Source organism: Spermophilus citellus, assembly GCF_964194105.1.
Source record: "Spermophilus citellus genome assembly, chromosome: 2".
NCBI lineage: Eukaryota > Metazoa > Chordata > Mammalia > Rodentia > Sciuridae > Spermophilus > Spermophilus citellus.
Genome location: NC_138183.1, coordinates 6,221,029 through 6,243,164, shown reverse-complemented (window position 1 = coordinate 6,243,164; position 22,136 = coordinate 6,221,029). Strand labels below are relative to the sequence as shown.

The 22,136-nt window shown below is 52.6% G+C and overlaps 1 protein-coding gene across 12 annotated transcripts in view; it reads right to left on the bottom strand.

The window, feature by feature from the left end:
* FNBP1 (formin binding protein 1) overlaps window positions 1-22,136 on the bottom strand; it is a 102,746-nt gene that overhangs the window by 40,795 nt on the left and 39,815 nt on the right. For all 12 annotated transcript variants that reach the window (XM_081279135.1, XM_081279130.1, XM_081279134.1 and 9 more), the window contains exons 2-6: window positions 21,002-21,117; window positions 12,304-12,360; window positions 11,305-11,452; window positions 4,245-4,307; window positions 3,641-3,745 (exon numbers count right to left, since the gene is read on the bottom strand). In XM_081279135.1, the coding sequence (XP_081135261.1) occupies window positions 3,641-3,745; window positions 4,245-4,307; window positions 11,305-11,452; window positions 12,304-12,360; window positions 21,002-21,117 (489 nt within the window). The remainder of the gene's footprint in view (window positions 1-3,640; window positions 3,746-4,244; window positions 4,308-11,304; window positions 11,453-12,303; window positions 12,361-21,001; window positions 21,118-22,136) is intronic.

The window sequence follows — 22,136 nt, the reverse complement described above, 5'->3', positions numbered from 1 at the left end:
ACTCAAAACTCTGTCAGCGGCATCGTGGCAAAGGAAAAGGGATTCACGGTTCCCTAAGTTTTTATTGACAATAAAACCCCTAATTTAGGCTTTTTCCCTCCCTTACTGTTCCTCTAAGGAACATGCTATCCTCAGGATACCCAGATATGGACTCGTGCCCAGAGATAAGATCTGGCAAGAGAACACTGCACGACTGGCCACACTGGCACCCAACCCAGAAGGAAAGCAGCCCATGCCATGGGGTGGATGCGGGCTCAGTGGGTGGTTTGGACCTAGTGCTTATGACCTGCGGGTCCACCCGAGGGACGCTCACCTCTTCAAAAAGAGTAGAAAAATCAGCACACACCCGGATCTGAAATAGCACACACACAGGGCGTACTCTGCACATAAAATCACAGGAGGCAACAGTTCAGCAGTACTGACCACTGTCCCCCAGCGCTGACCACCATCCCCCAGCGCTGACCACCATCCCCCAGCGCTGACCACCATCCTCAGCGCCGTGTGGCTGACTGCAGGAGGAGGAAGATGGCCATGTCCTGCACAGTGACATAATTCAGTCACTTGTGGAAACCCTAGGAGACATTTGTGTCTGATTCTAAGCCATCAGAAATCACAGGAACCGAGGATAAGAACTGAAACGCTGTCTCTGTTTGGCCTGACACTGACATAAGCTTCCTAAGCAATGAAGGAAAACACAGATGCGACAGTCACACTGTTGCCCGATTTGGGAAATTACAGTGTTTCAAGACAGAAAGCAAAATCACTTTAAAACGTCAGTGTTTACAGACTGCTCCATCCGCTCCCGTGTGTGTGCGATGCGGAGATGAACTAATCTGTCGCCTCCGTGGGGAGGAGGTAAGCGCTACTCGTAAAAATAGCAAAATGATGCTCTCGATGTAGAAAAAAACCCACATCTTTGGAAATATTCAAGTAACTGAGGATAGCAACTCCATCTATCAGTACGCATCAAAAATCCTAAAACTGGGGCTGTGGCTCAGTGGTAGAGCACTCGCCTAGCACGTGGGAGGCCCTGGGTCTGATCCTCAGCACCACATAAAAATAAAAAAATAAAGATATTGTGTCCAACTACAACTAATAAATATTAAAGATAAAAACCCTAAAACTGCCTTTGGATCCAGCACTTGGTTAACCGCCTTGGATCTGACCCGAAAGGCGGGTGGGGGTTGGGGGGAGGACCTGGGAAAAAACTGTTGGTGCTGGGGATGGCACCCAGGACCTCAGGCTTGCTAAACATGCGCTCCCCCACTGGGCTCCATCCCAGCCCTGTCCTGGAAATGGCGGGACCACAGAGGGCCAGAACTCCCAGTGTGTGTGGACCCTGCACATTAAGTTGAAACCTGATTGCCAATAAGTTGAGATGGATATAGTATTGTGAAAATACCAACCCACAGGGTTGGAACAAAGAGTAGAGAATAAAAAATTAAATCAGTAGTTAGGAACTTTCTCACAAAGAAGTATCATTAAACATTTAGGGAATAATTTAATCTTTCCTTTAGTATTTTAGGAAAAAAGAGGGCTGGGGTTGTGGCTCAGCGGTGGAGCACTCGCCTCACATGTGCAAGGCCCTGGGTTCGATCCTCAGTACCACATAAGAATAAATAAATAGAATAAAGGTATTGTGTCCACTACAACTAAAAAAAAAAAAAAGAAAAAAAAAAAGAAAAGAAAGAGCAACCCTCTAAACTCCTAAAAAAAGCAGAGAACAGACAAGAACTGAAAACCATAGACCAATTTCAAGGAAAACATCTTAAGTAATGTATTTTTTAAAATTCCGCTTATGTATTAAAAATATACATCATAATGTCATTGAGTTTGTCCCAGGAATGCTAATCTGGTTCAATGTAATATAACTGATTAGTGTAATTTACTACATTAATGAATTAAAGGAAGAAGAAAAATATTTAATGATATTCAGTACCAAATCAAGCTTAAAAAACAAACCTCTTGGTAAAAGAGGGAAAATACTTTAACCCAACAAAGGATTTATCAAAATCATTCTTTATGGGAAAACCTTGGAACACCCTCTTTCTAGCCAAGGAGACAAGGAAGTCCCCAGGGACTGCTTCCACCAGACACGGAGGGGCTCCCCAGCAGCAGAGGAAGACAGAAACACACACCCCAAGGCAAGGGGTCGGGACGGGGGAGTAGGGAGTCTCTGCAGAAAAACCAAAGCAGAATCACAAAGATCACCTCCCAAACTCCAGCTGGAACATTAACCAGGAGTCCTGCATTCTACTGCCCCGTGAAACAGACAGGGGCGAATGGGAAAAGGAAGAAAGGAAAGTCTGATTGGGTCTATATAAAGGTGAAAAGGAGACAGAATTACAAATCTACTCACTGGTGGTACATCTACACGTGGAGAAACTGTGAGGAAGAGCGAGGAAAGGATTTAGCCCAGATTCAGGACAGAGTTTAGCCCTGGGGTGGGGATCAGGAGGAGGGCAATGTCCGGGAGGGGCCATCAAAGCAGCAGCAGCCCAGCTGCCTAAGACAGAGCCTGCGCCAGTAGGTGCGGCTTCTGTACTTCTTTTTTGGTACTGGGGATAGAAACCAGAGGCACTCAACCATTAAGCCACATCCTCAGACCTTTTCAAATAGTTTTTATTTAGAGATAGGGTCTTGCTACGTTACTTAAGGCTTCACTAAACTTTTGAGGCCGGCCTTGAATTTCCAATCCTCCTGCCTCAGCCTCCTGAGTTGTCAGGATTACAGTTGTCACAGCCACTATGTCCAGCTTTTATTATTCTTTACATTGTACATATACAGTATTCATTGTGCTTTGTTTTGTGAAGCTGGGAATTGTACTCAGGGCCCCACGATTGACAGGCAAGTGCTCATCCCCATCCCTCTAGATTTCGGGGTTAGAGGCAGGTTTTGTACCAGGGATTAAACCCAGGGGTGCTTTGCCACTGAGCCACATCCCCAGCCCTATTTTGTATTTTATTTAGAGACAGGTCTCACTGAGTTGTTGCTGAGGCTGGCTTTGAACTCAGGATCCTCCTGTCTCAGCCTCCAAGCTGCTGGAATTACAGGCATGTGCCACCCGCCTGGTTAAACACCATATCTTGAAGCGAGGAATTTGGCAGAATTGGGCAAATTCTAATTCATGCCATTTTTCAACTAAAGTCATTTCCAACTAATCTGGCAAAAGCAAAGGATGTCTACAAAACCACATGGCTTTCCCCACCGGGAAGCAGGGTCCTGCGGGAACGCGGCTGTTCAACAGGCGGATAGTGTCGAGGCTTTGGGAAACAGGGAAAGGGCTTCCAGGGAAGAAAGGCCTTGGAGCAGCGCAGACCAGCGGCTCGGTGCACAGGGACCTGAGGCGCAGCCCGGCCTGCAGGGAGGGGCAGTAGCCGGTGTGGGTGCTTCGAGGCAGCCTGGAAGCAGCCAAGCTCCCCCAGTGGGCAGAAGCACTGCCCGGCCTCCAGAAACCGTCTTTGAAAAGCCATGAGATGGGCTGCTGCCATCGGCACGGGTCCTGGACCCTGGACAAGCTGCCGGGCTCCTCACCTGGAGGCTCCTCAGGATGGAAAACGCCCGACTCTGAGCCCTTCCGTGGCTCATCGGAAAGGGACCGTGGGGCGGGCGCCGGGGGCGAGGACAGGCGGGGCCTCACCTTCTCCACGTCGGCCTTGGTCACGTTGATGTCCGCGTCCATCTTCTCGAAGTACTGCTGCGCCCGGTCGGCCTCCTTGCAGTCCCGCTCGAACCGCCGCTTGCTCTGCGCCCGGAACACGGAGCCCGTTACCCAGGGGGACACTCTTACCCCCCCCCCAGCCCCAGCTTTCTGGACTGGTTTCTTGTAGGTCGAGGTCTCCAGAAGCCATTTTAAAATCTGCATTTATTTCCATTAAGACTGTCTCATCTCTGCTCTTTCCACGACTTCTAGAAAAAAAGAAATACTCGAGCACTCTGGCTCCACGTTTAATGGAGGTAATGGCTCTGGAAGCAAGTTAAATGGAATTCCAAGGAGAAAAGTCTGTGAAGGCGTCTTTTCAGTGTTTTTGTTTACTTATCTACTTTTGCTCACTGAGCGATTCAAGCCTAAATCAAACTCGAATAAAAAAAATCCATAAAGAGTTGCTTTCGGGCTGGGGATACAGCTCCGTTGGTGGAGGCTGCCTCTCACGCACAAGGGCCTGGGTTCAGCCCCCAGCACGAGGGAGGGAGGGAGGGAGGGGGGGAGAGAGGAATCGCCTTCCCTGTTTGCTTTCACTTACGGATTCAAGCTGCTTCCAGCAGGTCTCCATGTGCTGCTGCGCTTTCCGGCCATCGTGAAAGTTCTGCAAAGGGGAACACTCGGCATCAGTGCCCCTGGCCTCACGTGGTCACAAAGAAGACACTTTCATGCACTTAGGTAATACGGACATCCCCACATCTGGGATGGGGCTGGGTGTGACTCAGGGTAGAGCACTGGCCCAGCAACAGTGACGCTGGCGGTGCAACCCCAGCACCCCAAAACCAGTCCATGTTGACCACCTAGGACAGGCCTCCAGATGGAGAGTCGGAAAACCTGGAGAGGAAAAGGAAACGAGAGCAGCCACCGGGCTCCCTCCAACACTCTAGAACAGCCTGATGGAGCGGACAGACGCCACGGAGAGACAGGAGGTCCTCAGGACAGCAGCCACCTGGTCATTTCAGCTATTCTGAGGTGTGACTCACATGTCACGGGATGGACCCACTTAAATTGTTTGGGACCACCATGATTGATTTTAGAACATTTTCATCATCCCCAAAAGTAAAACCGAACCTCTTAGCCGGCACCCTCTACCCCCACCCTGCGTCGTCCCCAACCCCAGAAAGCCACCATTATAGCTCCTGTCTGTGAATCTGCCAGTTGTGGGTATTTCGTGTGAGCAGGTCACAGAGCCATGAGAACTGTGTGACTGGCTCAGTGTCCCCATTATCTCTAAAGGCTCACCCATGTTGTCACAGTGTCAGGACCTCAGTCCTCTTCATTGTCAGATGACACCCCGCCATGGGCCAATGCCACACTTCACTTGTCCGTCCGTCAGGGGATGAACATTGGTTTGTTCCCAGTTTGGGCCACTGAGAAGGCTGCGGCAAACTCTTGTGTAAAAGCTTCACATGGATGAGTGCTTTCATCATCTACATTGATTGACTGATTGATTGATTGGATTTGCAGGGCTGGGGATGACTCGGGATCTTGCAAATGCTGAGCAAGCCCCTGCCACTGAGCCACACCCCCAGGCCCTTTAGCCAACCCAGCAGAATTTCCCGGGGGTGGGACCAGACCTGTGATAACGAGATGTCCCGTCCCGGTGACTCCAGGCTTGGGGTCTGGGCTTTAGGAGAGGAAGCCCAAAGAAATCGGGTCGGAGGGGGGAGGGCCAGATGCACAGCACTAGTTTGGTCTAAGAGTGGAATTTCTGCTAGACTCCCCCGTGGACAGTCTAATGTGGTGGGTGAGCGGATCTGAGGGTAGGGAAGGGTCAGAGCCAGGGATCCGTGTAGAGTCACCAGTGTTGGGTGGCAGGTGCGCGGAGGAGAAGGTAGGTGAAGGAATGACGGGAGTCAAGAGGTCCCCTAGGCCCATCCGCAGAGCTCTGAGCTTACCCACACCTACACCTGGGCGGAGCCACGTGGACGGCTAACCTGGGGAAGGCCTGGGGAAGGCTGAGGGGAGCCGGAGCCAGGGTGGGGAAGAGCAGTGCTCCTTTATAGGGGACAAACCGGGCTCCCTGGGGAGGTCAGGTTTCCCTGCTCCGTCTCTTCCAGCCCAAGAGGAGCCCTGGGGACTTCATTATTCAGCTCTCACAATGGACCCAGGAATAAAACCGAAAAGCCCAGGAGTCTAAAGCTGGGGATCAAACCAGCAAGGAACAGGCTGTGGAAGGATCAAGGAGCAGAGCTCAGGGCAGGGGAGGGTCCTCTGGGCCCCGGGGAAGCACCCAAAGTAGGAGGAAAGAGGAAGGAGGCCCCGGGGACAGGAGGCCAGTCGCCAGCAGGGGTGAGAGGGTCCCTGGCAGAAGTCACCTGGGGTCAAAGTCAGCCCTTGCAGTGAGGCGCCTTCCTGGCCCTGGTCTGGTGGCTTCCTCCCCCTGTCGAGAGAACTTGTGGCCCTGGTCCACTTTATACTCTGAACACAGCCCTTGCTGCTCTGCGGCGGCGACTTACTTTTAGTAAGGACATCTTTCTTTCTCTTCTTCTCCCCCTGCTCCTCCCCAACCTCCCCCCCCCAATCTCAGGGGACACGGGGTCACCGTTCTTCCCCATCCTAGACAGAGTTACAACGGGGCCTGGGGCACACACCCACCACACGAACCAAGTCAGACTTTGGGGATGGCACCAGATCTCAGAAATGGCCATTTCCCAAATCAACCAGGGAATTACAACTCAGCTCCACAGCGAGCACGGAAGGTAGCCTTGAATCACCTCCTCAAAGCCCCGGGTCCCTGCTGGGCGGAACCCCAGCCCGGGGACAGGAGTCCCTGTTTCTCTTTTGCTAGGAGAGCAATAAACCTGCTTTTCCCCTTTCTCCAAACCGTGTCCTTGCTATTGGATGGGGGTTGGGACGAGGACTGAGCCTTTGGTAACAAGCTGTCCCCATTCCCCAGCAGGGCCACAGGGTCCTGAGGGTTGCTGACGGGAACCATCTTTCCCAAAAGGTCTCACTGGAGATTCAAAGGCAGGTGCACCAAGAGGAAGGAGCCCGGGGACGCTGCAGAGCTCTGCTTTGTCTCCACGGCAACTCTTACTTTTATTTATTTTTGGTACCAGGGATTGAGCCCAGGGGTGCTGAACCACGGAGCCACATCCCCAGCTGTTTTTTAGATTTTTTAACTTGGAGACTAAAAATATTACAAAAAAAATAAATAAAAATAAAACCCCAAACAACAACAGAAAAGCCAAATCCCACGGCCTTCCTGGCAGCGTGGCCCCCGGACCACATCCCTCCAAGCAGAGCCAGCCCTGCAGCGGCCTGCACCCCCAGTCCGCTGTGCCAGCCCCCTCTGCCTCCTCGGGGAAGAGCGACGTGGAGGGCTGTGCCGCAGATGCGCTTGGTGTTCACCAACAAACAATGGCAGAGCTGCGCCTCTGGACAGTGGGCAAGTATTGTCCAGAGGGCCTCCGGCTCCACAGAGAGGGGAATTGTCCTGGGGAAGAGATAATAAGAGCTTTGGGAGCTGGAGGAATGAAGTCACCAGAGAGGCCCCTCCTACCAGGGACCAGGTCCCCACTCCTGTGAGGAGATGGCTTTCATTTCTCCCCAAACATGATGGGACTTGAAAAGAGAAATGCCTGATGATATCGCAGGTGACAGCTACAGTTACTTATTTCCATTTTAACTTTAGTCTCCACAGATAAATCACCTTTGGAGATTTGTTTGAAAAACTTCCCAGGGGCCAGGGGAAGCCCAGAGATGGCTCAGCAACAAAATGCAAAAGTACCACAGAGAATCCAAGCCACACAGCACCCAGGAGATGGAGGAGATGGACCACCGGAGGCGGGGCGAGCCGCGGAGTGTCCCCGCTGGGCAGAGAGGGTGACACTGGCTCATCCTGCCCCGTTTATGTAGATCAAGCCACTAGTGGTCGAAAAACCAAACCACAGCACTGAGAGCCTTTACACAAATAAGTAGAAGAAATAAGAGAACCAGCACCCAAGTAAGGACAGTCAACCAGCACCCAAGTGAGCACGGTCAACCAGCACCCAAGTGAGCACGGTCAACCAGCACCCAAGTGAGCACGGTCAACCAGCACCCAAGTAAGGACAGTCAACCAGCACCCAAGTGAGCATGGTCAACCAGCACCCTGGTGAGGACAGTCAACTAGCACCCAAGTGAGGACGGTCAAGCAGCTGCGATCCTAACTACAGCTCAGATTCCTCGGACGGAAACAGCCACACAAAGACTTTAATACGGCAAAGAAAGAGGGAGCTTCTAGAAAATAGTCCGTGACAAATACTTTCACTTCCTCCCAACCCACATGGGGTCCTAACACTGGTGGCTCCCGAGCCTCACTTGGGATTGGCGGGATTCATCTAGCTTTAAATCTAGGTGGTGCAGGGGGGATCTGTGTGGCCCAGTGGGACGATGCCCCAGGGCGAGCACCTCAGTCCTGTCCTGTGAGCTCTTCACACCCTGCTTAAATCCTTCACCAGCCGGGCGCACCTGCAATCCCTTGCAATCCCCGTGACTCAGAGGCTGAGGCAGGAGGATCGCCTGATCGAGGCCAGCCTCAGCAAGTTGGCAAGACTCTGTCTCAAATTATTAAGAAGGGCTGAAGCTGGAGCTCAGTGGTAGGCAATCCCCAGTATTCAAACAGGAAAACACAACAAAACATGAAGCCTTCAATCAGGTCGCTCACCCAGCTCCTCCCCAGGTGTAAAGCTCCCCCTTCCAAACTGACACGAGGAGCCCCCCACCAGTGTGTTCAGGAGCTGGTGGGGCTTTCAGGACCGTAGCCCCCCTGGCCAGAGCTGAGTCCAGCTCCTTCCCTCACCCCCCACTCAGGACCTGGGCACAGTGTGCGCCCCGCTGCTGCAGGAGGAGGGAGGCGGTGGGAGCACTGACAGGTCCCTGTGGTGGGAGAGACGGAAGAGGGCGCCCAGACAGCAGGTGTGGAGAGGGGTCACTTACCCACGTGTTTGTTCATCGAAGTACTGGGGACTGAGCCCAGGGCGCTTGGCCACTGGGCCACAGCCTCAGCCCTTTTAATTTTTCATTTAGAGGCCAGGGGTCACCAAAGCACTTAGGGCCTCGAGAAGTTGCTGAGGCTGGCCTCGAACTTGAGATCCTCTTGCCTCAGCCTCCCAGGTGGCTGGGATTCCCTGGCTAGTCCTATAATTTCGGATTTTATAAAATGAACAGAATTCCAAATACAGATGCAAATGACCACAAAAAGGGACAAACAACAGCATATGAATAAGATAACCCAGTCACAGCGGGGCAAAGGAACAGGGTCCTCAAGTAGTAACGGCTGTAACTGAGAAGTGGATGTAAACGGCCCTCTTCCTGGTGCTGGGGACCCCCAGACTCCATGCCAGGGAAGCGCTCTCCTGCCGCAGACGGCTGCTTCTTTAACGTCTCCATCCCTTCTTTCATCCCACAGTGTCACGCCAGGCCCTGTCCAGGTACTTAGAACACAAGGGTGGACAAGAAAACCCCTGCTCCATCGAGCTCCCAGGCCAGAGTGGGTGGGAGAAAAACAAGCCAGCAGGGACCCCCGAGCTGCCAGGTGCTGGGAGCAGGCTTGCTCAGCAACAGGGCATGCGCTCAGCCCGTGCACAGCCCTGGTTTGACCCAGTACCAAAGCCAAGAGGAGAGAGGAGAGCAGAGGAAGGTCCTGAGAAGGGAGTAGAAATAGAGAAGGTGACATTCCTGAGGAAGAAGTCAGGAGTGAGCTCTGAAATATCTGGGGAAAGGCTTTCCAAGGACCAAAAGGCCAGTGCAAAGGCCCTGGGGCAGGAGCACAAGGCCTGGGCAGGAGCTGCCAGGAGGCATGCAGTCAGAGCAGGGGAATTCAGGGAGGGAGGGGGGGCTTCCTACCCCGTGACTCACTCCACAAAGGGACCTAGTACTTCCTCCTTAGGTAAGTGCCTGGGTCCTGTTTAGAGAGTTGGCTAAAATGCTGAGCTACAAGGATGGGGGAAGGTCAGCCCCGAGAGGCAGCATTGATCACAGCAATAAACAAGAAGAAGATAGAACTTTCCAAGGTCAGGGGAAGTTCAGGGACCAGGGCAGCAGCCCAGTACCGAGTTCAGATCTACGGTGCCTATGTCATCACTATGTGAGGTGTCTGAGCCATGGGGTTCTTTAATGAACCGCCTGGCAGAGGGTGTCACACCCACGTCCACTGCAGGGGTTCTGTCTCCGCACATGGAGGTTTGGGGCGGTTTGGGGCCCAGAGGTTCCATGGGGAAGGGCTGTCCTGTGTTCAGGACGTCCAGCAGCATCCCAGGCCTCTGCTCCCCAGGTTGAAGCAGCCACACCCCAGCTGCCCTCTCTAGTCAATCAGACACGTCTCCAGACAGCAGCAGCCGCTGCTCAAGCAGGAATAAGTAAGAATTCTCCATGGGCCTTGTCTTTCAAACAGGTGATTTTAAAGGAAGGCCTGAGCTGCATGTTTATAAACTCAGCTGTCCCAGGGCCTTTGCACTGGCTTTCCCTGTGGAAGGCTGAACCCAGGCAAATCCTACTCGCCGTCATGTCTTCTCTTAAGGCCTTAACTGTCGCCTCTCCGGGAGCCCCAGGTGTGAGCGTGCCGGGGATTCCCACTGCATGCGTCTCTGCACCTGTCTCCTTGCTTTCTAGCAACTATTACAGTTGCAGTTAAGCAATATTCCTGTCATTATCATTTAGTGAGTCCTCCATTCCAGCAGGAACCAACCTTGTTGGTTGGGGCCTCCACAGCCCTCAGAGAACTACCCTAGACGCCTAGACTCAGATTGTACTAAAAAGCACACGAGTGGCCCACTGTGGGACTTAATGACTAATAGGAAGTCACCCTGCACTTCACAAGCATTTAAAGTGGGATGACAAGGACCATGGCATCAAGGGACTCTCAGCCGCAGGGCTGTGGCTCTGGCAGTGCGGCCTCCGCGCCTGAGGCCTGGCTTCGTCCTCAGCACCACAAACAAAGGATCCGAAGGCAAAAGCATAACTGTGAGTGTCCTTCAAATGTGCATTTCCCCTCAGGTCAACAACAGATCCACAGGAAGGCCGTGGAGGGGCCGGAGGAGCCAAGTCAACACCCGGGGGAAGCAGGTGGACATCTTTCTGGGTTTTGACCTCCTTATAAACATTTTTAAACATTTTTAGGAGTGCCGGGGATTGAACCAGGAGGCCTATCTGCTGAGCCCATCCCCAGCCTTTGAATATCTCATCTGGAGACAGGGTCTCACTGAGTTGCTCAGGGCCTCGCTCAATTGCTGAGGCTGGCTTTGAACTCGTGATCCTCCTGTCTCAGCCTCTGAGCTGCTGGGATGACAGGCGTGGCCACCGCGCCCGGCCTTGTAAGCATTTTTGTCGCCTGTTTTGTTCTAACACCGTTTACTCCCCATATGACATCACTCCCCCTGAAGGTGGTGTGTCCAAATACCCTTAATTCCTCAAAGGGCCCACGCTCCCGGGGCCTTTGGAACTGTACATGAGACCCAGAGGCATTTTTTAGGAACAGGGTCCGTGCTGTCCACACGATTCTCAAAGGTGCCGTTTCCAACTGACCACTTCATGTCTCTATCTGGTTCTAAGTCCTCCAGGGACATTCCATGGCCTCTGGCTCGCCCTGTAGGGGGAGGTGAATGAAGGCGCGTTACCGATTTCCTCTCCTGCTTCAGCTCCTGCACGAAGCGCGCCAGGTCCACGGTGATCTGCGACGTCATGTTCTCCGAGATGACCTCGTGCTGCCCCGCGTAGTCGTTCATCTCGTTCAGGGTGGAAAGAAAGGCCTTGCATGACGTGTACCTAGGGGACAGAGTAGGGCTCCTCACACAGGGCCACCGGTCTCGCGCTGCTTCACGCAGGGGAGACGGTAATTAACGTCAGGTTAATTGTCGTCGACCTCCCAGAGGAGCTCGATGATTCATTACACATCAGCGGCTCTCACCAAAACGGCTCAGAATTAATTAGCAGCAGATGCTTGATCTGTGAGACCCGCTGCCCTGGGTGGGGCCAGAGCTGTTGGTTAACGCTCAGTGTGGACACGGTGCCCAGAATGCTGCAGCACACCGCACGGACATGACGGATGCTAAGGGCAGAATCAGAGGCAGTGCCTTCCGTCAGTCCACAGCTGAGTTGAGCTGGGCGCGGGGGTGACACCTACAATGCCAGCAGCTCCAGAGGCTGAGACAGAGGGTCACAAGTTCAAGGCCAGCCCCAGCAACTGAGCAAGGCTCTGTCTCAAGATAAAGACGCTGAGGACGTAGCTCGGTGATTAGGCACCCTGGGTTCAACGCCTAGTCCTGGGGGTGGGGGAGCCTCCATCGGGACTGAGAGGGCCAGGTTTCTGGGAGGATGACTAGCTGACAGGAAGTCCTGATATCACAAACCCAAACCCAACTCCAGGATGTATGCGGCCCCTACTTCCCGCACGTGCTTAGACTATGCCCCCAAACCTGTCCTCGTTGCCTGAACTGAAACAATCTGGACGAGCCAGTTCTGGTGGCTCAGGGTAAAATAAAGTCAGCTATATAATGTTCTTAGAGTTCTCCCCAATTTAAAAACAGACTCAGACAGGAAGGTGGAGTCGGCTTGGTCTCATGGACGTGTGTCCCCTCTGCTGTCTAAATGCCGCCAACCGTCATCAGCCGACATACTTGTATTCCTCCTCCTCCTTCGAGTTCTTCTTAGGTTGGTATTTCTTCGAAAGATTTCTGGAATGAAAATGCAGACACATCACCTAGGTAGAAGGGCAATGGAGACATCAGGGCTGAAACATGACACGGTCAAAGTCTGGGGAAAAAAAAAACACAGATGTCCACGGATGAAACCTGTCGCTTCCACCATTTTTTCAGCACCTGCATCAAGGAAACACTCGCTAGAAGCAGCAGATAGACAAGAGCAGGAACTTACCAGCGGCCACCTGCCTGGACACCTGGACGGCGCCGCCTGCCTGTGGACCCCGACAGCGCGGACCTCACTCGGGGTGCAGGGGCCTGCGTCTGCAGCACGGAGCTGAGGGATGTTTTCCTTACCAGACCACCATTTCCTCATGGTCATCCCGAGTCCAGACTGTGCCACATGTTTAAATCAAAAACCAAAGTCCAAGCCGTGCGTCCGCCCCCCCAGGCCCCCAATGGAAAGCCCCTGCCAAGACACTCACCTAGACAGCCTCCCAGCTGCCTCCGTGGGCACTGAGCAAGGCCAGCCCACATCCCCCAGCGTCCCGCCCGTCCCAGCGCCCGGCGAGAAGCCCAAATGCTTCTGTCTGTCTGTATTCCGCAGCTTAAGCAAACCCACAGACAGCAGAACCCTCCCTCTGGTTCTGGGGCTGCCTCTCCTGGGCCCGGCTTGGGCTCTCGGAGGGGAGCAAGGGCCCTGGGGGGCCTCCTCCTTTCCCACGTCTGCTGCTGCCTGGCCTCCGGCTTCGTCTCCCCCGGCCCCTCCTCTCTCATAGAAGAAACTTTATGATTTCACACTTTTATTTTTTCCATTTCCTCCGAATCTACAGATTGGCCTAAAAAAATATAACACATGTACCACTTTGATCCTGGTACATTTTATATACAAAATCAATCGAGTCTATGTAAAATTGCAACATGGAAAGAACTTTTTTTTTTTTTTTTGATACTGGGGATTGAACCTAGGGTCACTCTATCACTGAGGTACATCTCCAGCCCTTTTTATGTTGACAAAGGGTTTCAGCCCCAGCTGCCCTCAAACTTGTGATCCTCCTGACTCAGCCTCCTGAGTCACGGGGAATGTAAGTGTGTGCCGCCACGCCCAGGTGATATTTTCTTATTTATTTATACATACAGGCACTGAACCCAGGGGTGCTCTGACTCTGATCCACATCCCTAGCCCTTTTATATTCTGAGACAGTGTCTGGCTGAGGCTGACCTTGAACTTGCAATACTCCAGCCTCAGTGTCTAGAGTCCCTGGGATTACAGGTGTCACCACTGTGCCCAGTCTATACTTTCTTTTCTTTTTTTGTGGTGCTGCAGATTGAACCCAGAGCCTTGTGCATGCAAGACAAGCACTTTACCAACTGAACTGTATCCTCAGCCCCTGTACTTTTATTTAAAGACATGGTATCACTAAGTTGCTCAGGGTCTCGATAAGTCGCTGAGGCTGGCCTTGACTTGCAATCCTCCTGCCTCAATCTCCTGAGTCCCTGGGATTATGGGAGTGTACCAATTTGCTCCACTCTGGAATTTTAAAAAAGACACAATTATTGACACAATAAGCAACTTAGTGATACCATGTCTTTAAATAAAAAGGGCTGGGGGTGTGGCTCAGGTTAGGTGCCCCTGTTTCTTCCATGTTGTAATTTTACAGACTCAACTGAGTCACTTGTAAAGATAAATGATGTTCCACGTCTTCTTCCTCTAGTAGTCGGCCACGTGGTTTGCCTGGGGGGGGGGGTCCATTTGTCCTCCAGCTACACTCGAAGGCTGGTTGTGCTCGTCGCTGTTCCTTGGCGACAGGAAGGACATCACCCAGGGCTTGGCGGGTGTCTGGGGGTGCTTTTCCTGTCCCAACAGCGTTGCTTCCTTGGCCCTTGGTGGAAAAACCCAGCGCAGCACTGTCCTCACCCATCCCCTGGTGACGGCTTCCTGCCGGCTCTCGGGGGCCCCCGGAGGCAGAGCCCGCTCTGTGCTGGCTCCAGGGAACTTCCTTGTCAGGGCTGACCGCCTTCCTGTCCTGCTGCTGGTGGCAGACGGGAGAGCTGCAGGTGACACCTTCCTCAGAGTCCCCTCCTGCAGGTCTCTTCTGTTCCTGATTTTGTCAGTTGTGTTCACACCACGGTCACCTTGAGCCTGTCCCTCACCTAACTCGGTGACAACTGCTTTATGTGTGAGTTCCACAGTGGGATGTCAGGGTCCTCGGTCCCCTTTGGGTCTCCCTCCACCGCGTCAGTTCTGTCCCGTGGGGGGGCTACGTGCTGCCCCCGTCACTGTGCACAACACTCCCAGGGCCTGGCTCTGCTTATTCTTGTGCTTTCTTCCTGGCTGGCTTTGCGGCCTCCACTCCTTCCTTTCTGTCCCCCTGTTGCGGGCCGAGTGGCTTTGCCGAGTGGCCTGGCTGTGTGGCCTTGCCGTGTCTGACTGGGCCGCGGGATTCCGGAGTCCCACCTGGACAGACCCTGACAGCGTAGGAGCCGGCAGGTGGCTCCCTGTGCGTCCCCTGTGAAGCCTACACGGTGACCCCCGATTCCTGAGGTGGGTGAGGAGGTCTGACGAGACGTGGCTGGTGAGGGTGTCACAGAGGCGCCCCGTTTGGTGACGGTGCCTGTGAGTGCCCCACGCTTCCTCTCCCTGCTCTGGGCCGTGGCTCCTTCCCGAGGTCCCCCCAAGGCCCGAGGGCCCTGTGCTCTGTGTGCTGGGAGCTGGGGACAGGCAGTTAGGGAGAGGTGGACAGGCCCTGGCCCAGCCTCCGGGCCCCCTGTCTCTGGAACCCCTCGGAGGCCCCTTGGTGGTGACCCCACCAGGCAAAGGAGTTTCGGGGCCGTGGACGTCCTAGTTCGGGTGATTCAGGGGCGTTCAGCCTCGACGTGGGGCATGGAGAGGCCGGAGGGTGGACGCTGATGTCTGCCTCTGGAGTCTTCCTGCCACCATTTCCTGAGTGTGGCCCTCGGTGGCTTCTGTCTGAACTGATTCAGGACTCGTTTCCCTTCCTGTGGCTGAGGGTGGGGTCAGCGTCCTCTCTGGCTGCCCCAGCACCTCCTGTCCCTCTCCCTGGCTCCCTGCCTAAGCGTGGGACCCAAGGATGTAGGCGACTTTCTTCATTTGCTTGATTTTCTGCGGCTGAGACTCTCCTGGCTTCTCTTTTCACCTCTTCTTGTTGGGACACACCATCTTCTGATTGGATGTCTTTTGCCATCTTTTTTTTTTTTTTTTTAATATGTGTTTAGATGTTGATGGACCTTTATTCTATTCATTTATTTACATGTGGTACTGAGATTCGAACCCAGGACCTCACACATGCCAGGCACGTGCTCTGCCACTGAGCCCCGGCCCCGGCCCTCTTTTGCCATCTTTATCCAGAAATTTTGTGGTGAGCTTTTAAAACATAAATAAAAGGGAGGAAAAACAAAACAAAACAGAAACATTCCTGGCCCCACCCGGGACCTTCTGTTTCAGAGGGTCTGGGACGGGGCCCAAGGATCTCATTTTAAGAAGAACCTCGTGGTCTTTGGAATCACCCAGGTCTGCATCCGGTCCCTGGTGAAGAATGTGTGTGATGTGTGTGCTCCTCTTCCCCATTAATCAGTCTCCTAGACAGCACCTGAGTGCTGGAGCGCCCCAGGCTCCTCAGGCAGACCCCTACATTCAAGGATGATCTGGGGGGTCTCTTTTTTTATTTATCTGTTTGTTTTTCAAATACTACAAATAAGATGGATCTTTCTTTTCTTTTTTCTTTTATTTTAGTGGGAGAGATAGCCTTGGGAGGGATATTGTTGGATCCAACCAAAGTTCATTTCTAGATCTCTTTAGCTTTTAGGCTTCTGCTGGCATTTCAAGAGCATATTATTATCCGTGCTTTTAAGAAGCATTTGAACGCTAAATGAAATGCAAACACCGTCCAAGTGACACTCATTTGTGAAAACGGAATGGTCTTAATGGAACAGTCACCCACAGTGGGTCTTTAATACTGTTTAGGACTTCACTAGAACAAGGGGCTTTAAAGAGTCCACAGTGGTACATGCCTGCTGTCCCAGTAACTCCGGAGGCTGAGGCAGGAGGATCACAAGTTTGAGGCCAACCTCAGCAACTTAACAAGATCTTATCTTAAAAGGAAAAAAAAAAAAAAAGATGACTAGGGATGGAGCTCAGTGCTAGAACACCCTTGGGGTAAATTCCAGTACCACTAAAAAAAAAAAAAATAGAGAGAGAGAGACAGACACTGGGGGAGGTTGAGGCAGGAGGATTGCTTGAGCCTAGGGATTTGAGGTTAACCTGGGCAATGTAACAAGACACTGTCAAAAGGAAAACAAAGTTATGTTAAGACCCTGTCTCAAAATAAAATATAAAAAGGGCTGGGGCTGCAGCTCCATGGTACTGCAAAACAATACATAAATATAAGTGGACGTTTTCCCCCTCTGATGCAGAAAAAAATTGTTTAATGACAGAGGCCCTCCCCAAAGTCACATTCATTTTTTGACATATTGATATTTCAAGAAAGTATTTGTCACCAAAACTCCAGCGGTGCTGGCCTTTCCGTTCCTTGAACATGTTCTGACCTTGGGGCCTTGGCACCTGCTCTCCCTCCACCTGGAGGAGTACCCGCCCCTCATGTGCCCGGCTCCCTTTAGTCCTTCAGTCCTGACGCAGTGGCTCCTCCATGTGCCACCCGTCCCCGTCACCCTCCAACACATCACTGGTTTTACTTATCTGGGATGACAAATCTTTACATTTAATTCTTCACCCTACCCCCTGGGATTGAACACAGGGAGCTTAACTTAACCACTGAGCCACATCCCCAGCCCTTTAAAACAAACAAACAAACAAAACCATTTACTTTTTAGTTGTAGGTGGACACAATACCTTTATTTTATTTTCATGTAGTGTCCAGGACCGAGAACCAGTGCCCCATGCCTGCTAGGCGAGAGCTGTACCTCTGAGCCCCAGCCTCAGCCGCTCCCCAGTCCTTTTGTAAAATGTTTTTATTTAGAGACAGGGTCTTGCTAAGTTGCTCAGGGCCTCACTAAGCTGCTGAGGCTGGCTTTGATCCAGCGATCCTCCTGCCTCAGCCTCCTGAGTCACTGGGATTACGGGCGAGCTCCACCCGCCCAGCTCCACTGAATCCTTTGAGGGTGACTCCCAGGCGCAGCACTCCTTCCTGAGCGTCCCCAGGGACTGCAGCTGCTGGTGCCTCCTCAGAGGTTACACCTTTTGTGGTCCAAACCCCGCTGGCTCCTGGGCCTGATGACCAGGTGGTGACAGGTATCTCCACCCTGTGCCCTGCGGCTGGCTTCCCCCTTGGTACGAACATTTGCCCCCTGTGTCAGGCACTGCACCACACGAGAGGGCTCACCAGCGAACCCTGCTCCAAGAGCCCTGGGGCTTGCTCCAGGCAGGAGGAAAGCAGGAGCCAGCAAACACAGATGTATGCACTAGATACCCACGGGACCCTGGGGAGGAGGCCAGGGGACGCTGGGGAGGAGTCCGTCAAACTACACAACATTTCAGTTCAAGAGACCTCTGCACAACGTGTGACCACAGTTAGTGACAACGGAGAGTCTACTTGAAAATTGCTGAGTGGATCTTAGGGTTCTCACCACACACACAAAGGGGTGAGCTAAGGTCTGTATGAGCCTGATTTAACTTTGACACCGCAACAGACACCAAAACTTCAGGTCGCTCGCCAGACACCCGCAGACTTTTGTCAATTTAAAAATAAACAGCTGGAGGGGCCGGGGCTGGGGCTCAGCGGTGGAGCACTCACCTAGCACCTGCAAGGCCCCAGGTTCGATCCTCATCACCTCATAAAAATAAATAAATAAAAATAAAAGGTATTGTGTCCACTACAACTAAAAAGCAAACAAATAAATAAATAAATATGAAAAACATCATTAAGAGCTGGACTGTGGCTCGGGGTGGAGCACTTGCCTGGCACGCATGAGGCCCTGGGTTCCATTCTCAGTTTGATTCTCATGAAAAAAAAAAAAAAAGAAAGTTGACAGTGTTGGAAAGTAATCACTGAGGAACTGAAGTAGGGCAGAGCACGGGGCGGAGGGTCGAAGCAGGACTGCCGCAGTGACCTGGAGGAGGTGAAGGAGCGGTCACTCAGGGCCCGGGGAAGGTGGCTCAGGTGACATCTTTAGGAAGGGTCCGGCCAGCCCTGGGGCAGGAGCAGGCTGCTGCCCAGGAAGCTGGGAGCCTCTGCGAGCTGCGGCAGAGACCTGGAGCCAGAGGAGACGGAGGGGGTCGGGCCACTGCCTGCGGGTTTGTGGGACAGGTCCCTGGAAGGACTTCAGGACAGTCCTGAGGACTTGACTCTGTGAGGCTGCTGGAGTCCTGAACGGAGGGAGGTGTGATCGACGGCTTCGTAGAAAACAGGCCGCCAACGGGGTGGGGTCCAGTTGGGCCATGGGAAGACGCTGTAACCCAGGCAGGAGGTGATGGCCACCTGGGCCCCGGAGTGGGCAGCGGAGGTGCGAAGTGGTCATGGTCGCAGGGGCCTCGGATGGCTTGGTGGGCAGTCTGGGAGAGGGGGCAGGCGGGAAGACGGCTCTGGGGTTCTCCCCGGGCCAGGAAGGGCACAGCTGCCCCGAGGGCTGCCACAGGGACAGCAAGTCCCTGGGGCGGGAATCCCTTCCAGGCAGCCCCCGGGCAGTTATTTTTGGACATCCCAACAGAGGTGGAGAGCAGCTGCTTCTGGAGTTGGGGAGAGAGGTCAGCTAGGAGACACACATCTGTGAGTCACTGCTGCGCTCAGCAAGGAGGGACAGGACCCGGCCAGGGTCCCCGGAGGAGCTTCCAGCACAGGAGGGGTCTGGAGAACTTGGGGGAGGGTGCACGCTGCCATCAAAGCTGTCAAAGGGTGGAGAACGATGAGGACGGGCCATCCAAAGACAGGACTGGGCTGGGGTTTGAAGTCGGTGGAGGGGCCACCCAGGTGCCCGAGAAACCCGTGGCAGAGGGGAGCAAAGAAGGGTGGTGGCGGTGGGGGGGGGGTGCTGAGCCCAGGGAGGCTCTGGTTTTCCTTGACAATGGGGGGCTCACCGGGGCCGCCTGAGCGGAGCTCTGGGGTGAGAGGCCGAGATGGGTGCTCAGAGGAGGGCCTGGGACGGGTGTGTCCAGGGGGCTGTGGGAGCTGGCGGGTGGGTGGGGTGGTCAGAGTGAGCCCACGCCTTCTCCGGGTTGCCTTCACTGTTTCTGTGAAGTAGGAGGCAAGCGGGAGGCTGGGAAAGGAGGCTGCCAAGCATGGGAAGCCCGTGGGAGGGCGAGAAGTGAGGAGTCCAGCAGGGTCACGGGGCCACAGCAGCCACCAGCCCCACGAGGCTCCTGCAGCCTCTTCTCTTACACGGAATCTTTTTGACCAATTTATTCCCCAAAAGCACAAATTTTGTTTCTCAGAGATGTTGTTATTTAAATCTTGGGACCAGTGGGCAAAGTGGTGTGCACCTGTGATCCCAGAGTGTCAGGGGGCTGAGGCAGGAGGATCACAAGTTCAAAGCCAGCCTCAGCAACTTAGACTCTTGTCTCAAAATATAAAAGGGCTGGGGAGGTGGCTCAGGGCTGGAGCCCTGTCGAGTCCTACACTTTAGTTATTTGATGGGAACAAGACTTACCACGCAGTAAAACATTCCACAGGACCCAGAGATCTACAGAGCTGCTCTTAGACAAGCGTTCCAAGAACACACAATGGGAAAAGGATAGTCGCATCAATAAATGATATTGGGAAAGTGGATATCCACCCACAGAAGCATGAAGCAATGCTTACCTCACACACTATGTACCAAACCCCATTCAAAATGGATCAAAGATAGCAGACCTGAAACTAAGTATACAAGGACTCACATGACTCAATAGTAAACGTACAAATAATCCGGCTTTAAAATGGGCAAACGTCTTGAACAGACATCGTTTCAAAGACATACAAGTAGCCAACAGTTATGTGAAAAGGTGCACAACATCTCTACCATTAGGGAAACACAAACCACAACCCCGGGGAGGTGACCACTCCATCCGTGAGAATAGCTCTCGTCAGAAAGCCCTAAACAATAGGGAGGTTCCTCAAAATATTAAGAATACCGCTACCTTACGATCCAGCAATCCCACCTCTGCATATACACCCCAGGAAATAAAATCTGTATCTCAAAAAGAAAAACCATTCCATGCATATCTCTTAGATGCTTATTTAAACCACAAGGACCCTAGTGACGAACAACAGGACACATCTCTCATGCAGATACTCTTTGCTTGAAAACTAAATATTTCCAAACCAAAAATCATCTAGATCTTCAACACCTCCATCTACATCTTTAATAAGTCTTTAAATACCATGCGTAAGTCAGCTCAACCACACATTAAAGATTTTACATGCTACTTCAAGATCGATTCCACCAATAAATTTTAAATATTTTATATGAAAACCAATTTATTGGATCATTTCATCATTAAAAATTTAAGTGCTTGGGATTTAGCTCAGTGGTAGAGAGCTTGCTTAGCATGCCTGAAGCCCTGGGTTCCATGCCCAGCACCACACAGACACACACACACACACACACACACACACAATCTTGAGCCTAAAAGGGAAAGAATATTTAAAGGATTATACATTTACACTATAAGGTGCAAATATAAATTACCGTGACATTCGTTTGCAGTTGACCAGATAACCCTTACCTGAGTTGCTTTGCATAGCTGAGCTCGATCTCAGTTCTTTCCTTTACAAACTTGATGTATTTCTCAAGAATGTCGATTCCCCACTGTGTGTGTTTTTCTAAGTTGTCAAACTGATCCTGTTTAAGAAAGGAGAGAGAGTTCACAGTCTTCCTCTGTGATGGACATAATTTCAATGGACAATCCTCTTAATAGTGCTTTGCCCCACAGGAAGCAGCACTCAGAGTTTCCATGATCCTTCTTGGATGCCTTTTGGTTGGACAGTTTTAAATCAACATTACCAAATTTGGCTTGAAAACTGCCTGGAGTACTGAGCTCTGGCGGATCCATTCATGTTTTAGAAACATGCTTTTTGGATGTCACTGATGCAAAGGGACCTGTCTCTCTCAGATGCCAGACTACTGACAGGTGACACCCACAGGCACAGCCTCTATAGGAACACTTTAACTGGGACATCTGGGTCGTCATTCCAAAAAGCTGATGGAGTTTGGAGCGAGGAAGTGGGAGTTATAAAAGTCTGCTTTCTTCAAAGAAATACAACAGCTCATGGACTTTATTTATGCAGACACACTGTGTGCCAGGGACTGTGCTTGGAACCCAAAGGAACAGATGTGCTCCACCTTGCAGAGCGCCTGGGGTTCCTGCTCCGGGGGCAGGTCTGCCACATGCAGAGGCATGTGCATGGCTTAGGTGGCTTGTCCCCAGGGTCCCCAGGGAGGGTGAGTGAGGCATAGGGGATGGGTGGTGCTGGGGCAAGATGAGAGACTGCCCAGGGCCAGGCCACCCTAGGCCTCCGCCACAGACCCGAGGAGCTCAGACTCTCCAGCAGGCCGGAGCAGGACTTCCAAGGGGGTGGCATGACCACGGGTAGGTTTCCAATCACCAAGAGACTGTCCTCGCAGTCCAGAGCAGGGGACGCAGGTGCACAAGGAAGGGTTTTGGAGACGCTGAACAAATGGAGTCCACCAGTGTCAGTGAATGACCAGGTGAGGGAGCAGGGGGCAGGTGACGGGGAGAGGCCAGGTGACTCCTCTTCTATTTTCTGCGATTAGATTGGTCCAGACACGGGGGACCTGCATTTCAGGGTGGAATTAAATGAGCTTTGCCGTGTGGAGCAAGGGACTGGCACGTCTGGGGA